The sequence below is a fragment of the Epinephelus lanceolatus genome, chromosome 16, assembly GCF_041903045.1.
Source record: "Epinephelus lanceolatus isolate andai-2023 chromosome 16, ASM4190304v1, whole genome shotgun sequence".
Lineage (NCBI taxonomy): Eukaryota > Metazoa > Chordata > Actinopteri > Perciformes > Serranidae > Epinephelus > Epinephelus lanceolatus.
In genome coordinates, this window is record NC_135749.1 from 28,852,748 (window position 1) to 28,869,358 (window position 16,611).

At 39.5% G+C, this 16,611-nt stretch overlaps 1 protein-coding gene across 7 annotated transcripts in view; it reads right to left on the reverse strand.

Annotated features, from left to right (window-relative positions):
- Positions 1–16,611, reverse strand: part of pleca (plectin a) — a 140,259-nt gene that overhangs the window by 107,110 nt on the left and 16,538 nt on the right. For 5 of the 7 annotated variants that reach the window (XM_078175815.1, XM_078175814.1, XM_033636137.2 and 2 more), the window contains one exon: positions 16,242–16,455. In XM_078175815.1, the coding sequence (XP_078031941.1) occupies positions 16,242–16,455 (214 nt within the window). Of the gene's footprint in view, positions 1–5,837; positions 6,119–16,241; positions 16,456–16,611 lie in introns of those variants that run through there. The other 2 variants (XM_078175824.1, XM_078175822.1) reach the window with 1 other exon arrangement.

Sequence of the window (16,611 nt, forward strand, 5' to 3'; positions counted from 1 at the left end):
TTGACATGATTGACACCTGCAGTAGAGACTCGGCTCTGATTGGTTGTTTTTGATTACGTACGGTGGATTCTTGCAAATGTCATTTGATGCACTATGAGGAGGCAGAGATTTTTTTTCACAGATTATTTGCCTCATGTACTACTGTGTGGATACAGTAGCAGTTTCAGCAAATATGAAAAAAGATCACGTTTATATAAGTTACCAACAACAGCTTTTAAATCCGAAGGTTTCTCTTAACTATCCTATTTCACAGTAGTAACTTACAAAAGGTATTATGTTTACAGCAGGTGTTATGTGTCATTTGCAAATTTGTTTGCTTAAATTTCCATGATAACCTTAACAGAGTCGCAAATTTTCCTCTCTTTTCTTTTTGATTTTCTATGTCTCATATTTATATTTATTTCAGTTTATTGTATTAAAAAAAAAGTTTTAAACTCCAAGTTTTCTCTTCAATTTAGTTTACAATATTGATCTTTGCAGTTTATTAATCATAAACCTTAAAGTTTGAGAAAGAAATTCCTTTTTTCCAAAATAACTGATTCTTGGTTATTTGACATGAAACCACCAACTGACCTTGAATACATAGTTGAGGCTAAGATCAGTAAGATGTTCAGAAAATTCCTCTGAGGATCATCTGAGTCTGAGGCAAGGTCAGTGGAGTTGTTATTAAGTGTAGGTACTTAGTTAGTGTTGAGGGACTCAATATTGAAGTTCCTCCACCCTGCACTGTTCCTGCCTCAGTATTTCAGATTTTCTAAGCACTTCCATGGGGAGTTTGAACACTCCAGCTAAAGTTTTATGATGGCATAATCATAGGAGCTTTGTTCCAAAAACAGATATCCAACATTGGTCAAATGTGACTTGTATTTTGAAGGTACTAAATAGGCTTTGATGCTGCAAGACAAGTAACAGCAGTAGAAGGAAAAACTGCTTTTCTTTGCATATGTAATTGCGACCTTCCTAAGCAACAGCTCATTGAGCTAAATGTCAGAAGTCTTTTCAGTTTGTCTTTCAACCAGAATAACCTGAAGACTGACAGAGTAAACTCCTGGGATATATGTGCGGTGAGTATTTAAAGCAGAGCTGCATGTTTTACACTAATAGATCTGTTCAGTTGCTATTATAAACACGGAGCTCCACTCAACCACACTTGATCATTCCCAGGAGAATTTCACCTGTTGCAATAACTTATGCAAATCTGCCTCACAAGACAGCTTGTACAAGAATGACAACTTGATTTATGTGAGATAAAGCTATTAAATTCAGGAAAAAAACATCTCCATTCAGTCTCTCAGTGGTTAATACAAGTTGTTCATGCAGGATACTTTTTTTAGGGTCTGGTATCTCTCACCACTGTTATGAATTTTGAACCAGCATCAACACAAGTGGTAAAAATAGAAGAGAATCCATCACTGTCAGCGGAGCAAGGCAGTAAGAATTTAAGTTATTCATCCAATAACATTTTGCTTATAATAAATGATGAAAATCAGCTGCAGGTTAGAAATTGCTGATTTTAAATTCATTAATGAAACTCCATTTGGAAGTCTTTCAACTAATTAAAAAAAAGGTGTTTAAGGTGTCAGCCTGTTCCACTGCTCCTTCCAGTATGATCCAATATGACATGAACACAGCATTAAAGGGACAGTTCGGATCTTGTGAAGAAGGGTTCTATGAGGTACTTACTTTTAGTCAGTGTATTACCTTTAGTAGATGGAGGTTGGCAAGCACCCAGTTTGGAAAAGCAGGCAGGAGTACCTGCATGGATGCTAAGCAATGTACTGCCGTGGATGCAGCATGGATACCTGGATACCTCTGCCTCGTTCAGTTAGTTAGTTTGTGTTACAGTGTGACTGGTAAATCCAACTAACCCTTTCAAATGCTAAAGTCACATAATAACACGAGCAAACTACCTGATTGAGGCAGCTGTAGACCACCAACTCCAGCTATGTTAAGTTACTGTTTTTCTCAATGGAGTCTGGCTTTAAAGAGAGCGTAGAAAACAGATTCAGCTCCCCATTGGAAAATGCTGTCTGACAGCAAGGTAAAGTAATGAAAATATTATACATTGCACACCTAAATTGATAGTTTTTTTAGGTGGGACTTTTTTTAGGTGGTTAATAAAGTTTTGCTGCAGCCCCATCTACAGCAGTATTTGCTTAGCTTCTCCGTCGGTCCCTGCCTGGTTTTCCAAACTGGGGGCTTGCCGACCGCCATCTACTGTACGTAATACACTGACTATGGATAAGTACCTCATACAGCCCCACTTCAAAAGATCCAAACTATCCCTTGAAGTGGGCCATACTTGAGTTATTCAGTTCACAGACATATGCACAGACTCAAGCAATGGAAAGCACCGACATCTCGTGACAAACTCCAAAACAATAAACCCACTTTTAGCTCAAACACCAGTTCAGCTTCACACCACAAGGAACAGCTGATCAAACAACTTTCACCCTCTTTAAACTCCACCTCCCTTTTTCTCCCAGATATTTGTCCAGACTGAATTATCTAAAACAAATAGCATCAAGTCAAAAACCAACAATAAGAAAGAGTAACAGGAAGTGAGATTTTGGCAGAGGGACTGGAGGTTATAACAGGGGCGTGGAGCACCAGACTGGTGCCAGAGCAACACAGCAGGAACGCTGCCCACAGTGACATGCACAGTAGGCAACCGCATGGGAAGAAAATGACTAGACTGTTGTGACTGGATGGAATGATACTGTTCCCAACACAGACACCAGGACTAGGCCCATTTGTCCTTATTGATAGCCCTTTGTGCGTGGGTTGGACATTGTGCCCAGTTATAATTTCTGCTTTTAGTTCCGACCTATTTTTAACCAGAGATTTTGCTAAACATCTATGCTGCCTCTCAGCAACAATACCTTACTTTAATACAGTTACACAAACAGACACTATAAGGCCTGCACAATACAAACTACTTTAGGCCCCACAAATAAAGAGCTCCTTCTTCACTTATGCTCCACTGTATGTGGATGGCAGGTGGAATCCACACAGCTGTTCCTGTCAGCCTGTGTCCGAGCCTAAACCAGATGTTGCTGTAATTCACCTGCCTTTCCTTGCACATTGAGCCTGAGAGTGACCCTTACAGGCAAGAGGCAGCTGGACAAAAACTCAATATGACACCTCAGATGTCCTCAGACTAAGAGCGTAACGGTACACAGAAGTCACGGATTGGTTCATACCCTGGTTTAGGAGCCACAGTCACAGTTCAGCTCGAATTTGGTACAGCGCAAATAAATCCCTAAAGGCAAAGGACACGTTTGTTCTCATTTATTTTGAACAGAAAGTTGTACAAGTGTCAAAGACAGACAAAATCCTCTTGTTAGGGACTAGGGTAGCATTTTTCCCACTGGAAACTTCTGGTGAACTATTTTCATTATAAAAAATAAGGAACCTTTTAAACACTTCTGTATTACACTGTGCGGACACTGAACACTTTCCTAAAAGGCAACAGGTCACAACAGGCTATAAAACTGAAAAGCATCTCTTAAACCATGAAATTGAGAATGACGAAATACATGAAATAATAAAAATAAAACTAAAATAAGACTTCTACCATGGCTATAAATCTAAACATTCAAAGCACCCAAACACTTATCATCTTGGTGACTGACACATCTGGGTGATGCTGCCAAATGTGCCATAGCATGCTAGATGTGTCTCCATTCACAGACCCTAAAACAGCGGAGCAACGCAGACACATCAGATATACCACCCATGTCATATACACAACTCTCTCATGGCTGCTGTTGTAGCTGATCAGCAGTGGTGGGTAAACAAAACAGCACTCAAGTAAAAGTATTGTTACTTTATAATTATATTGACTCATGTAGTAAAAATACTAATTAAAATAACTACTTGAGTAAGAATAAGAAAGTATCGTGTACAAAAACTACTTGAGTAGTGAGTAACTTCATTAGATGCAATTTATTACATCAGTGTATGACATTTAAACAGGTGTTCAACAAGTAATAACTAATTGTTGTTAAAGTGCCATATCCAGATACAGAGAAATTACAAAATGCATGCTGTCAATGTCGAATTCTTGAAGGTTGACATGTCCACCATTTTGGGCCGACAAAGTAGGCAGTGCATAATATTACTGTTGCTAATTGTCATTTTGAGGACAAAAAGGATATGTATGTTTGGCCAGGGATGTGTATGTGCCTCCTCTGAAAGAGACGGAGGCATTTTATCTTCTGCCATGATTTTGAACTGAAGTCTAATGAAGGGGGGTTGTTGAGGTTGTAGGGCCACATGTCCATTTCATCTGCTGTGTCATGATTGGCTAGTAGGCTTCTCTTATTTCTCGCTGATACTGTCGCAATCGCTGTCGTGTAAGCTCGGCTGAATGTAAAACTTATTCATAGCTAAAGTAATCAGTAAAGGTAGTAGTTCATTTGCGCTCATCAACCAATCAACTTGTTATGGTAACTTCAGCATATGCTGCTAATAGCAAATGGCTAAAAGTTTCCGGACAGAACTCAAGCTTGTGAACTTTGGTGCCATGGTACATGCATCAATCTACATATCATGTATTCTGCATGCTGCTGCAATCATCGGACCATGACTCCCATACTGTGATGGTTTAGAACAAATATAGGTACTGTTACAGCCCTACCTCCAACATAATACAAATTTAATTCAACATGTGAACTAAAACAGGAAGTTTTAATGCTCTAAGCAAGTTAGTCTGGATTAGAACGTAATATCATCAAGATGGGCAAACAGCTTTCAAATTCAAATTCTCAAACAAGAGTGACACACAGACTCTCACTATCATGCATACACCATAATGGTGCATCATATAAGGCTCTTCTTTTGATGTTTGGTCTTGGAGTGCTACAAGGTCAAGAAGGTCAGTGTTGAGCATCAGTTAGGCGGTACACTTTGACATCAAATAACAACTTTGGATCAGTTTTTTAACTTTTCAAGCTTTATTTTGTTATGCGTAAACCAGTAGAACGGTGTATAAATCCAGCATTAACCTGCTGTCTCTTGCAGCACAGAGGTCATGATTCCCTCCCAGGTTTTGCATTGCTCAAATTCAGACTCATTAACCAAGTAAGCAAATGACCTACAGAAACATCTTGAGGTTGATCCTGCTTCCTGTGTCTGCTTTCTGAAATGAAAAAGACTATTTAGTCATTGCAGTGTTCACCCAGACATAATCAGGTGTATGTCCTTCTCATGTGCAGCGTTGTTGGTATGTAGCTCTTATCCCTCATGTTGCACTGTTGGACCTGTGCCATTTAATCAAGGGCCAAATGTCTCACCTTTCTGTGCCCACACTGTCACAGTGACTCCCCTGTACGCAAAGAAAGCAACCAGCTCAGAGAAGAGGACACAGATTAGGACTTCTTTGTGTTTTATTGATATTTAATTGCTTAACATGAAGGCCACAACTCTGCTTCCTGCATCTCAGAGACAAATCTTTCCTTTAAATTCTCCAAAATCACCACAGAGGAAACCAGTTGCTTCTTTGAATGACTTCCACCCATCTCACACTATATTAATAACAAATATTTGACACTGAACTTTATGATATCTCTCTAGCAGCTCTGTGCAAAGGTGTCAGACCACATTTGAGTCCCATTTCTACAGTAGAAATATTCCACTTCCTGTTTCTAGATCCCACAGAGAGCCCTCTTGAACCAACTTCCATCTGTCCAAATCAATATGAAACCAATTAATGCTGGTAAGTCAGTCAACATGAAGCATGCACTCACTCACCCCAAACCTCCCATTCAAACATGCTCTAAACATCACTTGTACAGTGACAGCCACTGAAGAAGAGAAGAGGGGGGAGTTGTTACCTTTATACTTCTCTCTGACGTTCTCATAGGCTTGCACATAGTCCTGCTCCTCTGACAGCCGCTGACCTGGGTCAAACATGGGCATGGACATGGCCTGGCAGATACTGGGTCGGAGTTAGGGCACCTTCCTCTCTCTTCAAACTTCCCTTTAAACTTTCCACTGGCACTGCTCACCTCTCTTTGACTCTCTGTCCCCTCAGTGCTGATAAAAGCCCTCCTGGCTGGCTGTCCACTACCTATCTGTCTGTCCCCACCTTCTTCCTCACCCACACTCAGTCACAGTATTCCCTCTAAAGCTCTAGGTTTCATTCCAGACCACCACCACTCCCCTCCTCAGCTTGAGAAATACCCACACACACACACACACACATCAGACCCTCCTCTTAAAGGCACAGAGACAAACACACACCACAAAGATAGATACCAGTTGAGGCAGACCAGCAGATCCCGCAAACACACACACACGGCACAGGCCAACTCCACCCCAGATACAGGGACACACATGGCTACCTCCATGAAAAAACAAATGACGAGACTGCGTGGGGTTATTTGAGTTCTGCTGCTGGAGAAAGTGGGACAAGGCACGTCAAGTGGATCCTGTACTATTCACAGCTTTAAAAAAAAAACTCCTAGAGCACTTACATGGCTCTCCTCAAAGTCACGTCATATTCCCAAAACTGAATGACAGCACATTTTTACACATTAATGCCAGAGGACCACACCTCTTCAGTGCAGGCCTAAACACTGGGTCAGTGCTGGATCACACAGCTGTACAACTCTGATTATGTGTGAAATTTACAACCACAGTAAAGGAGAACGAAGCTAAAACTTTAAACAGTACTTTTAATTCCTTTAGAAGAAAATATCTGCGTTTGTTATGTTTCCAAAAGCAACAGTTGCGCATAAGTAAACTGATATGTCACATCACATAATGACGCAATAGTTGCTTCTTATATGCAGATATGCCCATATGCCAAGACATAATGAATATATGTGATCCTTTTAAATCTGACAATATCCATTAACTTTGACCGCTCTGCTCTGATTTAGCTGTGGGAAACCCTAAATGAAGCAGTTTCCTGTCATTTACAGTGTAAGATATGAACAGAGTCCAACTCTTAGAGCCTGCACTTGAAGGAGTGTTAATGTTGTCAAATGTCAAAGTGCCAAGAAAATAGCAAACATCTACTTCACTATTATATCCAGAGACATCACAGACCCTCTCAGATGAAGCAGTGACAATAGCGTGTCAGGACGCCAAGATAAACTATGGCTGCACTTGAACCTTCCTACAAGGAAGTGGTGCTTGGACGAAGCACTGAGAACTTTAATCTAACAGGAAAATTTCAGGGGAAATTTACTGTGATGAATCATTCAAAGAGTATTCCTCTCCAAAAAGCTGTGTGTCCACCTAGATAAAGTTCAGTAGTTGATAAGAGCAAATCATTAGCCTATTCTTTGGAGGATTTTGCAATTAAGTTATTTGATTATTATAATAATAACCAGGGATGTCAAGAATATTTTTACCGGTCACGCATGTCAGTCTATAGATTTATTTATTAGTCGGCAATAATGCCACCCCGACCCGACAGCGTTACAGTGGAAACATGGTGGCCATCTTCTGGCCTCCCCCCAGGTTGCCCCAGATGTAAACCCCCTTTAGCATTGTTAACTATGTTATCACTGTTAGCTCTGTCAGCCCCATTAGCAATATTAGTACAGCTAGTGGTACTTACATAGTGCACACTGTCAAAGGGGTTTTGGGGCTCCAAATGAAGCCATTGACTCACCGAGGCAAACCTGGGGTGAACAGAGGGTGGCCACCATGTTTCTGATGCAACATCACCCCACCACCAGGACGACGTTACTTGAAGCAATCGCAAATAAGCGGCACCACAAGCTAGCTGGAAGGTTAACAGTGGGCACTACGTTAATGCAGCTAGCCAACTGTCTGTCAATAAGGCTGACAGAAAATAAAAGGCAAGTCCTTTACATCACAAAACATTAAAATTTCAATGGATTATGCTTGAAAATGCAGTGGTAAAGTTCACACTGACTCAATGGAGTGCCAGGAAAAAAAAGAAATGTGTCTTGTATTTCACAACATTTTGCGCGTCTTTTCTTGAAAATGAACTGGCTAGTTAATGGCTAATGGGTGTCGGGCTATCGAAAGCAAAATTAACTGAAACTGACACCCCAAGTTGAGTTATCATAAGGGATGCACGATATTGGATTTTTTTTGCCAATATCCGATATGCCGATGAATAATAACTTACTTGGCTGACCAATACTGATATTGATATATCCACTTTTTTCCTACCTATTTTTAAGAGATCAAGTCTCTTCTGTAGTGGAATTAATGTCATATTATGCATGCAATGTATGTAATATTCATTCATTGTGCAAATACAAAAAAGCATGTTGACCAATCCTGAATTTAAAGCCGATATTGGCTGATACCGATAACGTGCCGATATTATCAGCATGTTGGCCCATTCCAGTAGTTCATTTCATTTTAATGCCAATATCGGCCAGTACTAATGAGGTGCCAATATTATCGTGCATCCCTAGTTATCATAGATGGTGCGGCATATTTGTTGACAGTTAAATCAGATAAGATCACTATATTTACTTTTAATATGACTATTTATTGTCTAAATTCTAATTGTGTCCATAGCATGTAGCTACACTACTTGCTAAAAACCACACAATATGATGCTTCACTTTTAAAAGAAAATTACACCTGTCAGTGTCAGTGATGGTGGTAAATATTGATGACTCATAAGTGTCCAAAATTATAACTTACTGTTCACTCAGGGTACTCTACTAAGTATGGATTGTAACTGAGTGAACGAGGGAGTTATTCTATACCTCCCATAACATGAAAAGCACAGATGGAACAAATAACATTAATGTCCGCTCCATTCCAATGCAGTTTCCCAACAAGCCATGACAGCTTGACAGTGAGCCAGCATGCACAATATCAAGACCCTGAGGCTGAAGCAGCTGAATTCAGCAATTATTCAGCCATCACAGCATGTTAAGACTTGTACTCTAAAAAGTTATTTAATTTATTGTTTTCATTATATTATTATGCAGCAAGTACTTACCTAACAGTTAGTGAATTGATTTTGCACACAAACTTACTCATGCATTAACAAATGCCAACAGAAATAGACCGCCTTATTTGTTGTTGATAGGTTGAAAATGTTACAGAATCTCAGTGGCTAAATGTCATCTCATCATGTGCTTGTAATTATGTGTGTGCATCTGTATGAGCCACACAGCTTGAGTACTATCTAAAAATTCTCTACTCTGTCCTACAAATTAATGTTTGACAAAAAATAAAAGAAATAGCAATGCCTCTACACTCTGACCGGTAAAAGGAACAAAATATGGCAGGTATCCTCGCAGCCAGAGCACATATGTTTGTGTTATCACTTTCTCATACAGCTGGGAGTTTTTGTTTACTCGGCTATCAGAAAGAAATCAGAGAATTTCAACAGCATGAATCTGCAAATTGCAAAATGAACATAAATAAATCCATCAAGTCAGGAATGTGAAAACTATTTCAACACCCTGAGTCAACTGAATGAAGTACAGCATTGCAACTTTGAGCCTCGAAACTAAGTGCAGTGTTTCTCAACCAGTGAGTTATGACCTAAAATTGAGTTGCAAAAGAGTTCTTACAGTTATAATGTTTATCAATGATGAGTTCCAGCACCTATGGCACTTTCAAGGGAGGTGTTTAAAACTCCATCAATCTTCAAAATGCATGCAAAAAATGAACATATGTCTAAATCCAGCCAACTTTACTGAATCTAATAAACACTTGAGGATCTATCTACGACATCCAGATCATTTATATAGCAGCAAACAGCTGTCAGCACCATTACCGCGCTGTTAGCACTATTATCCATTAGCCACTGTCTCTCAGTAACCTCCATGTTGAGAGCTGTGTGTAGACAATCATGGCTCAGACTCAAAATCATATATGCTCTGAGTGTCGCATACAGCTACTGACTAAATTAACTGGGAGAAACTGATTTTTCAGATAAAAAGATCTTTCATTTTTTCCAGATCAAATCGTTAACATCAGGGATACAGTTGAAATTCAAGCTGCATATTCAGCCACAAGAGTGTAACTTAAGTATCACATTTCATATTTGCCTGAAGAAACATTATCAGTCAGACTCAGACTACAAAAAGTAACAACAGAGGCTTGTTTGGAATAAAAGGCAGAGAACCTTGCAGTTTACCTGAGAGGCACCATGAAAAGAAGTCAGAGAAAAGAGAACAACCTATAGAAAGTCAAAATTTTATCAACAGAAAATCAAGGAAAACATTGTCACTGCTCAGCAAAAACTGAGTGACAAGTCACCTCTGAGAAGTGCGGTGCAAACCACCACATTACTGACAGCTCAGCTCATCAAAGAAAAACAATGATGGTTTCACAGATTACCAATCTAAAATTGAGGGCTCAATGATGTATTGAATGATTTCTTGCTTAGAGGACAAGTTGGCTCTGATATTTCTCTCTGATGGGGAAATGTATGAATCTCTCTGTGCCACAGTATGGGTGTAAAAAAAACATCCCACTGTTTTCTCATCACTGGCCAGCGGATGGTGTCTCTCAGAGAGAAAGTGTCACTTTTGTCTCTCTGTCTACTTGTCTGACTTTGGCTCAAGTGAATGACTGCAGTGCCAACCAGCCCTCCCACACATCACCAAACTAAAGACTCTCTGCCACGGCTGTGCCACTAATTTATGTTCTCTGCTAAGAGAAAAGAGAGCAGCAACACATCTAAGGAAGGATACGACCGCCAGCTCACTATTCATGGATTGTTTTTTTGTGTATTTACTGACTTGTGTTTGGGAGACCTTGCCTAGTTACTTGCTTACAGGTCTGCAACCTGAATACTAATCACTATTTGAATACAATCCTTGTAGCAATATGTCTTCTCAGTCATATATAACAGTAATCACATTAGCATTACTGTTCCAGTGTCAGTAATTAAAGTCACTGAGACGACAGACAGGTCACCTTTAATCTCTTCAGTGATAAAATCCAGTGCATTTATTTTCGACACATGCTGTAAATGTTTTGTGAAGCACTTTTTAAATTATAAAAACAAATAATTTCAAATAAGATTAGAGTTAAATAAGATCAAATTAAACATGATAATAGCTAAATAAATAAAACTTACAGTGCATGCAGTGCAACAATAAACAGCCATGAATCTGATAAATAAAGATGGGAATCGAGAACCTGCTCCAGATGAGAACCAGTTCCAAACTTTCCAATCCTATGCTTACAAGCTTATCAATTCCTTTTATTGATGTCAGCATGTTTATATGACAGTTGTGCACTGAAAAACAATGACATCAAATTCATGGTCATGCAGAAAATGAATCAAAGGCACAAAGTTTTTAATTTACGTTTATACTCAAAATAAAGTATGTCCTGTAGGAACATCTACATAACAAGTAAAGCACACATGAACAAGTAAATGTTTATGTTTGCATTCAGGGGTTAAAGTTGTAATAAAACACAGACAGACTGTCTTTATTAAAAAACCTACTGAGATATCTGAATACATTTACTGACCGAGTGAACATAAATAGCCTTGCAAAGTAGTTTTAGAGGACATAAAGTACAGTGATGTAATGCAATTATTTCCTTGGTGAAGTCGAGGCAAAGTGTAATTTACAACCTTGTTTGGCCAATGACCCTGACAAGGCATATAATTTTCTGTTTCTTCCTGCAGTCTGAGCCTTGGCTCTATTCACTGACGTAGCTCAACATGTTATTACTGTGCACACATGTAGTTTTAGAAGATTCTACATGTAGAAAATGAATTAAGAACTTGAATTAAGTGGAATTAAATAAATGGTTTATAGAAGAAGATACAAAGTATACTATGAGCAGGAACACCGCACAGTCAGTGAAGGGACTGAAAAGCATGCAGACACGCTCCAGTGCACTTTATTTTTGAATACTGTCCTCTAGTGTCCAGCATGTGTACTGCACAAACCATGTGCATGTGTCTGATCACAGTACTCACATGCAAACAAAAACAAACAAAACTTTGCACTTGTCAGCCGCACAGGAGTCCCAAAGATATCCTTACACACTGCTGATGCTAGCAGCCACGGTGAAGACTGTAAAATGTAAAATCAATAACAGATCCACAAGTCAATATTCTGACAAAAACTGCAAAAATCCAACGCTGAAAGCAGCTCTGAATAATTTATCTGACTCTGTTACAACCAGACCCCTTGACGTTTTCTCAACTCAGTGTTCCTTGAAAAGAGGTCAAAGTAAGAAACTACAGTATGACATTTTAAGACATATCTGCGGTGTACAGTTTTAACGTGGATGTCTCTCATAAACAGCTCAGAGTTGAGAATGAGGTGTGACTTTGGGATAATCTGAAATAAAAGAGTAAGTAAGGATATCTAATTCAGAAGGAAAAACAAGATCAATCTTATAGTAACAATGACAAAACAGGACAGGAGTACTCTCACAGAAAACAATAAAGAAAAGCCAATTCTGTATTTCCTCCTCATTCTGTCTCATATCCTTGTTCTTGTTCTGTGTTAGGTTAAGTTAAACACCCTTCAGCAATGTTCCTGGATGAAATATGGAACAATTCACTGGTACTGCAATAACTCTGTACTCTTCTCCCACACTGTGGGGCATGACACAGCCTGAGTCATGGTGTATCTCTCACTGAGAAACAGGATTACAGGTTATAAATTCAGAACATTTAAAAAAAGATCTAAAAATGTTGATGTTATTTTGTGCATTCAGGAACCGAACACAGACCAAAAAAGAAGCCAATCTTTATGGACACCATGTTCATACACTATCACTAGAACTTTGTCAATTCACATGTACTGATGCTTGAATACAGTAAAGAAGACGATAACCTGCACTTTCAAACAATTCAAAGACCAACTGACAGACCAACATACTCATCCTTAGAGCCAGGATGCAAGAACAGCTAAAAACCTTAACCTCAGTAAGATTTTAACCCAGCTATGACTATTACCCAGTCAGACCCCAGGTCAGAGGCAAATCGCTGTTGGTGTGGCACTCACAAATCAGGGCTCAAGCACTATGTGTAAACTGTTGAAATACATGAGCCAAGAGGTAGGGTTGGATAACATTCACATCTAAACTGATACGGATACTGGTTCCAGTACCTGAAATTTGGTACAGTGTGTGTGTTTGAGAGGGAGGGATAAAGTGACAGATAGAGGGGGAGAGAAGGTGGAAGGTGGACTATTCTACACAATGTTTCTGTCAGCTATTAACCAAATAACTTATTCAGAATGCTGCTCTGTCACTTTTGGACTTTAATATTCTCTAGTAAGCAATCTGATGACTTTAAAATTCATATGGTGTGAAATTATATGAAGGTAAACAAAAATATTAAAGTTTTTTTTTTTTTCAGTTGATTACAGTTTTCTGGGCTGTGACAGCCTGGCACTTGTAGTAGGAAATGAGTGTTTTTACATGTGCCTTGATGTAAAGTACCTCAAGTGTCCAGCAAATAACCCACTTACACATTTATTCATTCAATCATTTTAGACCTTTCAGCCCCTGGTGGACATTATAAGCCATGACTATAACAACACCTGACATGATAAATCAGGATTATTCACTCCCCTCCTTTCTATAATTCTGCTGACTTATTCTGTATCACTGTATTCTTTTCATTAGTTTTATCAGAACTTTATTGTTATATTTATCATTATTACTGTACAGACATCAGCAGAGCAACTGTCAAGAGTCACAGTTATCTGATCAATAAACTAGCATGTTCTAACCTTGATGCAGTCTCACTGACATCTTATTTAGTATCAGCCAACACTGTCTGCCTCTCAGACTGTCTGCAGCTTGATAACAAATGGTCCTGTCTCCATTTGTTGTGAGATAAAGCTGCAGCTCCAGCCTTGTATGTGTTTCACAAGGCTAATGAATCAGGCGAGGGCCATTATGGCAGCAATCCAATGAGACAACATTGATACAGTCACCTTTATCTAATATATTTCATCAGCCCCCGGCATCCTGGTCTGGAGGTAGTACAGTTACTACAGTAAGTCATGAGAAGGACATTAAAGTGAAAATTTCACACTCACAGAAATAAATCAACCACATATCCCAGTATCTCCTGAAACTCCAGCTCGTCAACCAGCTCTGCAGCAGTACTTAGAGTCATACAATCCTGCTGCTGCTATTGCGTGTTCAGAGACAATAACTCCCAGCCGAAGTGCTGCAGTACCCCACCCCACCAAATCAATATCAGAGACAACGAAGGAGAGGGAAGAAAGTAGTCGTGTTGCTGTTTGTGTTCCGAAGAGACAGTATGGACTCAATACCCACAACAGGAAGTGCTGAGGCAGCGAGTCACATCATCTGAACCATACCTCAGCGTTCAGACAGTTAACAGAGATGGAGGAGCTGCAGAACCTCCCGAGCAATCTAAAACTCCCTGAGGGGAATAAATGAGCATAATGAGAGATGGCAATAATGTTGTTACAATACCTATCTCTTTCAACTTCCTCAAAGAGTCTCTGAGGTGTAAAGTATGTATGCAAATTTGGACCAGTAGATCTTGACATTTCAAGGGATATAATGTCTAGTGCAGGAGTAGGCAACCTGTGGCTCCGGAGCCACATGTGGCTCTTCAGCCCCTGTCCAGTGGCTCCTTGAGCCTTTGAGAAAAGAATTCTATGGAAATTCATTCTATGAATCCAAATGTTGCTGAACCTCGATAGCAGTGGCTGGTTAGCTATGGATGCCAAATCCAAAAAAGTAAATTGAATAAAATAGAGAATGTAGTAGTGCATGGACAGATTTGTTTGCTCTCACTGCCAGCTCTGCAAAATTTAAGTACCAAATAATCATAAATAGTGCCCTGCACAGTGTCCACCTTGTGGTAAAACATATTAACAAATGCTTATTTAGACCATAAGTATACGCTAATTTAGACTTAATAGGCTATTTACCTTGATTATAAGGCTCAAACATGTTTTGTAGCTCCACACAGATTTTTTCAAATTATTCTTGGTCAAATGGCTCTTTTAATGGCAAAGGTTGCAGACCCCTGGTCTAGTGAATTAAGATGGATATATTCAAACCCAACAATTGACCTTATAAGCAGCCACAGTGTGATACATATAAGCTGTGCAGCAGATGGTTATCAAAATAAAATCCCATAAAATTTATGGTATAAAGCAGACAACATTTCTTATTAAATGTTGTTGTGCTATTAATAGGCAACAGATGATCATCAGTAAATGGGTACAGGTTTAAGGCTGGTAGTGAGAGCGGCTCAGTGTGGCAGCCATGTAAATTACAGAGCATGACTTCAACAGTTAAGCTGTATTTGTGATATTAAGAGTAGTAAACAAGCTGTCACATAAACCCATTACTTTTATGTAATGTATTTGGCTGAATACAAAGTGTGCAGACAAAATGTAAATGAGACTTCCTTTTTGTGTGGGACAAAAGCCACGAAGCCAACATTACAGGGAATTAATTATATGAATGGGCTGAGCACACAGCCACGGTTATGTTTACATCAATAAACACAAAGAGCAAATGTGCCCACAGGCAACAACAGCATCAACCAATTCAGTCCATAATACTTAGAAAAATCACCTTTACCAAAGTCAGCAGCAGGAGAGCATCAGAATGCACATACCAAACAACAACCAAGGGAAACATAGGTCTGTCACTGTCAGACATTTAATCACAAATGGCAGTGCTACTGTATATAGGTAAACAGCATTAAGCATAAGAGTAGAAACAAACAGAGCTGAACAGAACCAAGACATCAACTCAAAATACAACTGTCAGCATATGCAAAGGATGCTCAGCTCTGTAATATAAAGCCCTGAGTCTATAGCCAACAGCACTGACAGAAAACTTGAAGTGCACATTTTAGACAACAGCTAATATAATGATGATACGACAAACAGAGTCACAACTTGTCAGCAGTCTCAGTGAGGACAATTATCACAAAGACACCCCAAAGTGAAAGTAGCGGCTGTTGAGAGGTGAGCTTCATCGTAAAATACTACATGAGTTGCAGCAGAGTTTATGAAAAAGCACTACAGCAGGAATCTTAAGAAAAAGAGAATGCAGGACTTAAAAACAATGCCTTTTGACACATGCATGTAGCTGCCCAATCTGTACAGGAAACCCAATTTGTTCTATGCATGTGCAGAGATGTTTGGGGGATGAGGCATTGACCTTGACTAGTTAAGGTCAGGACAGTTCATTGGTCAGGGGATAGGTTATGACAAGATCAGGTTTCTGGTAATGAACGGATAATGACAATACATTCCCCTCACTTCTACCTCCATTTTGTTTCTATGTGAACATCATACCTGCGATGCGGATGACGGCCCTCTCTGCTGGATCCAGCACATCTCCTGAGGCTGACTTGGAGCGCTTGATGCGATGGTGTTTGGGCAGGTTCCAGGGCAGAGTGTCTCCAGGAGATGGAGAGTAACTTATTGAACTCAGATCACTGGAGCTCTCCTCTGAGGCAGCCCTGACCAGAGGCCTCCTCTTGGGCTTCTCCTTTACCTCCTCCATAGTCTGGATGGACACAGTGTGAAGAAAACAATATACATGGAGTAACACAAACCTCTCAGAACAAAACAGAGACAGTCCCTGTAATTACTGTAATTTATTATGGATTGTAGGGCTGGGTAAAATATCAATATGATATTGATACCATAACATAAGCCTAGA